The sequence below is a fragment of the Entelurus aequoreus genome, linkage group LG25, assembly GCF_033978785.1.
Source record: "Entelurus aequoreus isolate RoL-2023_Sb linkage group LG25, RoL_Eaeq_v1.1, whole genome shotgun sequence".
Lineage (NCBI taxonomy): Eukaryota > Metazoa > Chordata > Actinopteri > Syngnathiformes > Syngnathidae > Entelurus > Entelurus aequoreus.
In genome coordinates this window covers 34037402-34046118 of record NC_084755.1, presented here as the reverse complement: position 1 = coordinate 34046118, position 8717 = coordinate 34037402, and the positions used below count along the sequence as shown (strand labels likewise).

At 41.1% G+C, this 8717-nt stretch overlaps 1 protein-coding gene across 1 annotated transcript in view; it reads left to right on the top strand.

Annotated features, from left to right (window-relative positions):
• LOC133642410 (germ cell nuclear acidic protein) overlaps positions 1-5310 on the top strand; it is a 30160-nt gene extending 24850 nt beyond the window's left edge. Inside the window, exons 5-6 of the mRNA XM_062036577.1 lie at positions 4315-4351; positions 4424-5310. Of these exons, the coding sequence (XP_061892561.1) occupies positions 4315-4351; positions 4424-4466 (80 nt within the window). The 3' untranslated portion in view covers positions 4467-5310. The remainder of the gene's footprint in view (positions 1-4314; positions 4352-4423) is intronic.
• The last annotated feature ends 3407 nt before the right edge of the window (positions 5311-8717 follow it).

Below are 8717 nucleotides of genomic sequence, written 5' to 3'. Positions count from 1 at the left end.
TACAAAGCCATGTGTTGATTAGGAAGATAATTATGTACTCATCAAACAAACCTTAGGTTTAGGTCAGGCTGATTAAAAAAATGAGTATGAACCAAATACACTGCATAAGAAGGGACTCGTAAGTAACTGACGAGAAATAAATGTACATACAATTATGTTGTGCTAAAATAAATAAACTTAATTAACATTGAATATGTTTTAACTAAACTGTAAATAAAATTAAAGCGCAAATGAAAATACAGCTTCACCACTTTAGTCATATTTTTTGCGCTAAAGAAGCTTCTCTGAGTTTAGCTCAAGATTTCTTCTGTTTGTTTGATATTGTCATTGCTGCCACACGTGGTGGAAAAGTGTATTACAACTGAATAGTGCTGCGGCCCATACGAACCACAGCTGAGAAACAGATATTGTTTGGCGGCCCAACAATGGCAGAGCCTTGTATAGAAAGGGTTTGGCCAACCCGGTTTCAAGCAATCTCCTCAATGATTGGTCAAAAAGGCACTCAGGTGACTTCAGAGCGCCATGATTGCTACCAACTTTGACGCTATGCTGTACTGCACTTTCGCACTAGACATATATTTTATTTTGAAGAGTTTCTTGTAGTGTAAACATGCTGTGTTGTGTAAAACACTGTACTTAAATAATGAATAAAATCTTTGGCGTACTACCAGTGGTACCACCGTTTGAGAATCACTGATCCATTCGATATGCCGATGTGTAAATTTTGCTCCACAGTCACTTTTACAGTCTTGATTTCTGGTATGTTTGCATGATGTCTTCTTCTTTAGCCATGACTTGAAAAGTGCATACCGCCATCTACTGTATATTAATAATTATCTGTCTGTTAGTAAAATATAGTCAACATATTTCAGACAAATTGTGAATAATCATGAATAATTAGTATACAAACTGTGATTAATCTATGTGTCAGGTTCAAACACTGACAACATCTATTAAACAAGACAAGAAGCAAAGAATTAAACGGAGACAGAATTAAATTTGGCTCAATTTGAGGAGAGACGCATGGACACTGTACCCTTTGACAGTGTCTCAGCACGCTCTGGCGAAAGATTGTAAGCATCCTCCTTTATTTGGACTTTCCCTGACCACATGGCAACAGCTGCTTCCAAAGGGACGCGGGTCGTAAACAGCGTTGCCTTTGGTTACAGAACAGTTCAAAAGAAAAGGTCGTGAACACTTCACAGAAAAGGTCGTAAAACAGTTCAAAGAAAGGTTCGTAAAAGAGTTCAAAAAAGCGGTGTCTGGAACTTGGACAGATCCTGCCTTCTCTCCGCTTTGTAGTCCTTGGGTTAAAACAATATATTTTTGTTGATTACAATACAATACGATTCTGTTCATAACTTTTTATGGACAGAATTTCTAGGCGCAGTCAAGGCGTTGAGGGGATCTGGTTTGGTGGCTGCAGGATTAGGTCTCTGCTTTTTGCAGATGATGTGGTCCTGATGGCTTCATCTGGTCAGGATCTTCAACTCTCGCTGGATCGGTTCGCAGCTGAGTGTGAAGCGACTGGGATGAGAATCAGCACCTCCAAGTCCGAGTCCATGGTTCTCGCCCGGAAAAGGGTGGAGTGCCATCTCCGGGTTGCGGAGGAGACTCTGCCCCAAGTGGAGGAGTTCAAGTACCTTGGAGTCTTGTTCACGAGTGAGGGAAGAGTGGATCGTGAGATCGACAGGCGGATCGGTGCGGCGTCTTCAGTAATGCGGACGCTGTATCGATCCGTTGTGGTGAAGAAGAAGCTGAGCCGGAAGGCAAAGCTCTCAATTTACCGGTCGATCTACGTTCCCATCCTCACCTATGGTCATGAGCTTTGGGTTATGACCGAAAGGACAAGATCACGGGTACAAGCGGCCGAAATGAGTTTCCTCCGCCGGGTGGCGGGGCTCTCCCTTAGAGATAGGGTGAGAAGCTCTGCCATCCGGGGGAAGCTCAAAGTAAAGCCGCTGCTCCTCCACATCGAGAGGAGCCAGTTGAGGTGGTTCGGGCATCTGGTCAGGATGCCACCCGAACGCCTCCCTAGGGAGGTGTTTAGGGCACGTCCGACCGGTAGGAGGCCACGGGGAAGACCCAGGAAACGTTGGGAAGACTATGTCTCCCGGCTGGCCTGGGAACGCCTCGGGATCCCCCGGGAAGAGCTGGACGAAGTGGCTGGGGAGAGGGAAGTCTGGGTTTCCCTGCTTAGGCTGCTGCCCCCGCGACCCGACCTCGGATAAGCGGAAGAAGATGGATGGATGGATGGATGGATGATTACAATACATGAAAGAAAACAGAACCCCTTCATGTTGCTTCCCCCCTACACAGTGGAGTTTTACAAGCCTTCTTCTTGGTAGGTTCAAAGACATGTTTTTGCTTCTCGCTGGGAACTCATTGAAACACAAAGTTTTTGTGATAACTTAGATAAAATTATTCTAACACTAAGTAGCCCAATTGAATATAAGAAATTGTTGGCCAATCACAAAAGAGTAGGGTGGTCGGGGGAGAGTTTTGGCCAAGAGGAGAAGAATGCAGATTTCCCCCGATACACAACTTGAGACTTATCTATGTACTTATGTATGTATATATGTATGTCCATCCATCCATCTTCAACCGCTTATCCGGAATCGGGTCGCGGGGACAGCAGAGACCCCCAGACTTCCCTCTCCAGAGCAACATTAGCAACTTCCTCCTGGGGAATCCCGAAGCGTTCCCAGGCCAGAGAGGAGATGTAATCCCACCATCTGGTCCTTGGCCTGCCGCGGGGTCTCCTCCCAGTGGGAATTTAGTACAAAAGTTTTATTTACCCATAATCAAATGGTACAAGGTTGGATTGAATTGCCATGCAAACAGACAGTGTCTCCGGAGACGTTGGATGAAGCGAGAATCAGGTGAATCATGCCTAGACTGGGTCTACTTGGTTATTTATGTGTTTCCCTCGTGTGTCAAGGTCCAGTTGTTTTGGACCTGTTTGTTCTGCAACATCCTTGAATCCCTTAGCCATAACAAACAATCAAAACATCTTGTACAACGTCAGGACGACCATACGCTGAACTCTTACACACATACGCTCTTCAAATGGTACAAAATAGAAAAAGGTGAAAAGGTCAGAAATTCCACTACATACCCCCTTCCAGGGTTTTAGAACCCTGGGGCCGTACTTATCAAGCTTCTTAGAATTACTCCTAAGAAGTCTGCTAAGAGTTGACTTAAGAGTAAATAAATTATTCGCTGAAAGCTGCACTTAAAAGTTAGTTATCAAGCGTCTTACTCACACTTTCAGCGAAGTGTAGGACTGAATCTTAAGTGTCACACTCAGAGCTGAATTACGACATTACTATGTGCCGTAAACGGAATTTTAGGTGACGTCATTTCTGTGTCCATAGAAATGACCAATCACGGAAGGGAATCCGTTGTCTAAGAATAAAGAAATATCTTGGAAATATTTAAGTGAACAATGGGAGTGTATATTTTGACAATAAACTACAAAATAATACAAAACAAAATAGTCCCCGCCGGCACTCACGCTACCGCTCCCTCTCTTCTATCGCCCACACACTCACTGACGTCACTCACCTCACGGCCACACACATACGCTACTGTCATAACATTTTCTTTCCAATTCATTAATTAGGCAACTAATTTGAAACTGGTGTGGGTGGCTCTATATATACTAGCCCACTGCAGACACATGCAGAAATCAACAAGGAATCGAAAAGTATTAAATCTGTGACAAAAATAAAATCCGCTCTGTCTAAACGATACCGTTTGATCAGCTGCTCGTCATCAAAAAAACAAAAACATTGTTCCGTTCCCTGAACGTTCGCGCACGTCTCTCTCGCCTCAGTGCCATCCCCTGCTGGCAACTCCTAACCACTTAAGACACCTCTGAAGGTCTCTTAAATATCGTGGAGAGTAGGAGTGATTCTTAGACTTAAGAACGTTGATAAAAAGCTTTTATTCTTAAGCTTGAGAGTAGGACTAAATTTCGCAAATTCTCAGGACTTAAGTGTAAAATGGCACTCTAAGAAGCTTGATAAGTACGGCCCCTGGACCATACGGATTTCTGACCTAGGCCACTTCCTTAAAAAAACTCTACTACAGATAGAGGCGAAAACCCCAATGTTGTTATTGCGGGGCGAAAATTCCTCTATGACCCTCACTGAGCGATCGCTGTTACCAGCCTGCAGCAAAACCATATCACATATATATATGTGCATTTTATTAAAAGGAACGTACAATAGCGTATTATCATTTTTAAAAGCCTGCAGTGAGCAGGATGGGACATTTCACGCACTAGCAATAACGCCTGTCTTCCTCCAGGGGGTTTCCTTGACACGGTGACTGGGTCCATCTACAAGTGAGTCCAACATCCACTAAAATGATTATCATGTATTCATCACTGTGTTTCAACTACTTCGTGTGTCCACAGGACTGTCGCCGATGTCTTTGACGACGATGACGAGGACAACTGAGTGTCGCCATCGTGTGGCCAGTCCAACATCTTCACTTTAGTTTGCTATTTTTGTTCCTTTTTTTTCCCACAGCCTCATACTCGTGTTTGCATCTTTCACATCAGGGGGTAGAGTTTGGACACAACTGGTGTTTACTAATGATTAATAATTCAACGGTAACTTAATAAACATCCACACTGTTGTTATACTGCACATGGTCTGATTGAAATAAGCACCTAATATGTAGCATTAAAGCGCTGACTATGACATTAATATTTATTGTTTTAAAGGATTTGATGCTGTCTGATGTAGAGAATCACAAACAAAGCAAGCAATGGCGAATACAGTGTGAACCGCTTATCTCAACAACTGTCTGGGTGGAACACATCAAGGCCTGGTAGGCCCTGTTCTTCTGGACCGTTCATGAAATGGGTCTGTTTATGTCGACGTGTGTTGTATTGTGTCGTTAACTTCATCGTTATCGCTAAGTTATGTTGGCAACTGCTTATGTTGACGTCAGTCAGTGGGGCCAAGTGATTGACTTGAACTGGTTCCACTGCACAATGGTGTTCACAAAGTCTAGACCAGTGGTTCTTAACCTTGTTGGAAGTACCGAACCCCACCAGTTGCATATGCGCATTCACCGAACCCTTCTTTAGTGAAAAATAAAATGTTTTTTTTTTTTCCAAATTCAAGACAAAGTTATATGTTTTTGGTAACACTTTAGTATGGGGAACATATTCTAAGTAACAAAGACTTAATTTAGAGTTATTTGGTTAGGGTTAGGGCCAGGGTTAGAGGGTCAGGGTTACATGCCGAATAAGGCATTAATAAGTACTTAATAATGATTAGTTAAGAGCCAATATGTTACTAATTTGCATGTTAATAAGCAACTAATTAATGGTGAATATGTTCCCCATACTAAAGTGTTACCATGTTTTTTTTACTGGTGCACAAAATGAACCGTGCATGAACATCACCTTGTTCAAAGAACAAAACCAACACAGTGCATAACAAATTACACACCTGCAAATCAGTGTGACTTCTGCTGTAGCGTATCCATAATACGCCGTTTTTATTTACACAATGCGTCGGGTGTGTCTTGACCTTCGCCGAACCCCTGAGCCCGACTCACCCAACCCCTAGGGTTCGATCGAACCCAGGTTAAGAACCACTGGTCTAGACGCTTGAGTGAAAATGCATACATAATTTGAGATGTTCCGATCAAGGTTTTATACTGCCGATTTTGATACCGATCAGCCATGAGTGAGATCGGCCGATACCGATACAGATCACAGGTATTAACTGTTAATTTTTCTATTTATTTATGGTGAGTTCTATTGATCGTTTAACAGTATCAACATAATGCTTAAACCAGTTTCTCATGCTCTTTTATCACATACGATTGTCTGAGAAAAACAATGTCATTATTACACAATAACTCAACAAAAGCAAAAACTATTATCTACTGCTTGTTTAAATCTTTTTGGTTTTTGCCTTCAAAGTCATCCTGTGTCCGGGGGAATTATTCCCTGAGTTTGTAAACATTCACGAAAACAACAAAAAAATTATTTTGAAAAAAAAAAAAAGAAAACTATCGATCTAGTCATTTCAGTATCAATCATATGCTGATACTACCTTTAATATCAACACCACCATTTTTTTTGGATCAATCCGATCCTACTCTTTTGTGTTGTGTACCGACTGTGACAATGCTGACATACCAACAGTTGTTATATTAGCCTCTCTCTAACTCTTATTAATCGACTTGTCAATTCCCCATTATTATCTGCTTACTTTCTACTTGAACCGGCTTCCCTCCACACTCCTTAAACTTTACTAAGCGCTTATTTATTGGTGTTGTTTCGAGCTAGGTTAGCTTAGCTTTTAGCATACCTGCTCCTGGCTTTCTCTGCAGTGTGTTACATGTTTAGCCTCATCCTCCAGTGATAATAATACTTGATAATGACACTTAAGGCACTAAGAAATACAGGTTATTTGCCATAATGGAGGTGATGACGCGGGAGCGGCTCCACACTGTGTATGGAGACACAAAATGAGCTGCTAGCCTTTGTCCGCCAGAGAGGACCTGCAGCAGTAATAGGCCAAACATGTACTTTTTCACAAAAATTAACCGATGCAGTTCGATCGGCAATATCCAAATTTTGTAATTACATATACAGTTTTTTAATATAATGTATGTGTATAGATTATACTGTTTATGTTCAGACTTTTGGAAAACCCTGTCATAATATCTATACTTGTCATCCTCTCCTTACATCAGTCTGCCACTGTGTGTGTTCCATCGGAAGAGAGAAAAACATGTCAGTCAGTCGAAGCTTGATATCTGCAGCAGGTCTCTCCATAAATGTGTGCAGGGAAATAAAAACAATTTTGTGCTTTTAACCCATGTGTGAATTTGTCATATTGTGTACAATTCGAAAAATACATAAATACAACAATATGAGACAATGCGACAATATTAACAAATGTTTGAGCAAAAATAAAGTCAATGGTGGAAAATAAGTAAACAAATTAATAACTTACTATCCAAGCTTGTCAACAATAGAACAATATGTGACTGTAGCGTAGGCTGACCATATTGTGGAATCCCAAAAAGAGGACACATACTGTTATAAATTCCCTTTGTCAGAAGATTAAGAGAAAGTTCCCTATTTAATATGATAATTGTTGAATATAATTGACTATATTATTGTTGACGTAAACAAGCTATTATTGTAGTCATGCACTTTTAAGTTACATCTGTTTTGAGTCAGGCAGTTTACCGGGCAGCTATGTTTACTTTTCCGGGGTCCTTCGGGCAATGTGTTGAACAGTGTGTGTACGTGAGAGTGTGCTTAGCTGCTGCTGCTACAAAGCAATATATAAAGAAGAAGTTAAAAAGTAAAACGGTGTCCTTATTCCCTAACCGGAGTACGCTCACGGGTGAAGAGTCCCAGCACAACAACAACAACATCAGTTTAAACATATAGTTCTTTAATACATACCGTATTTCCTTGAATAGCCGCAGGGGCGCTAATTATTTTAAAACCTCTTCTCACTCCGGCGTTTACCAAAAGGAATGCGGTAAATTTAGGCGTACGCTTTGAGTGTGATGTAAGCATACCATCATGAAAAGCACATTTAATAAAAAAAAACCTTATTATGGTCTTACCTGTACTTATAAATGGAGTCCATTTGCAGCTCCTTCTGACCAAAAGCATCGATAACTTGTTTATAGAAGTCTTCCTTATTTTCTTTCTTCAGTTTTAAAAGTCTCTCTGTCTCGATGGAGATATTCCTTTAATTATTACCTCCTGCTTCGATTGAAAGTCCAGTTTAGAAAATTGTTTTATTTTAGATACCGGTATGTAATCCTCCATGTTAAAAGTTCAGGCGAGAGGGAAAAAAAGACGATCTGTTGCTGCGTGTTGTCACTTCTTCTGCAGTACCGGAAGTCGCGAGAAGGATCACTAGCGCCCTCTACCACCAGGAGGCGGGAGTCATTTAATGACTCATACCGTATTTGACACACGCAGCTATGGTATATTAATAAAACATAGCTGCTTACTGTTCTTTTTAGCTGTTCAATAGCTTGGACCTTAAATCCTACTGAATAGCTCTTTATCTTTTTTCCTTTGTGCGATTGCAAACTACTGAAATCAGCTTCCTCCATTTTGAAAATGAGGACAGGTAAATCGTCACTCGTGATGTAACGAATTTGACCCGGCGGAAGTTCTAGACATATGCTAAATATTTTGCGAAACGAGTTTGACCCGGCGAAAATTATAGACATGCGATAATAAAAATAATATTTTGCGAAACGAATTTGATCCGGCGTCAATAATGAACCGGCGATAAGGCCAAGCATGCGTTAATTATTTTGAGAAACAAGTTTGACGCGGCAGTAATTCTAGACGTGCGAATACTATATTCCCTGCGCCAATTCAAGGAAATACGGTATATGCGTGCCAAGGCGGGCAGCACGCCAAGGCCGGGACGAGGTGAAAATTTGCCAATGATACTCGAAGTTGCTTTGTAAATAATATATTTATTTAAATAAAGCATTTTTTCTCCTCTGTTGACAGCAGTGTTGGCGCTAGAAATTTTCAAAATAGGGTCCCAGGGACCCCATCAAGTCATAAAAATGGGGTCCCACAGTAAATTTTTGGGGTCCCACTTTTTTGTAAGCGTTTTGAAAAAAAATGATAAACTTATGCATTATCCTGTTATATGTCACATTCTATATTGTGTTTTGGAAAAAGGTTGTCA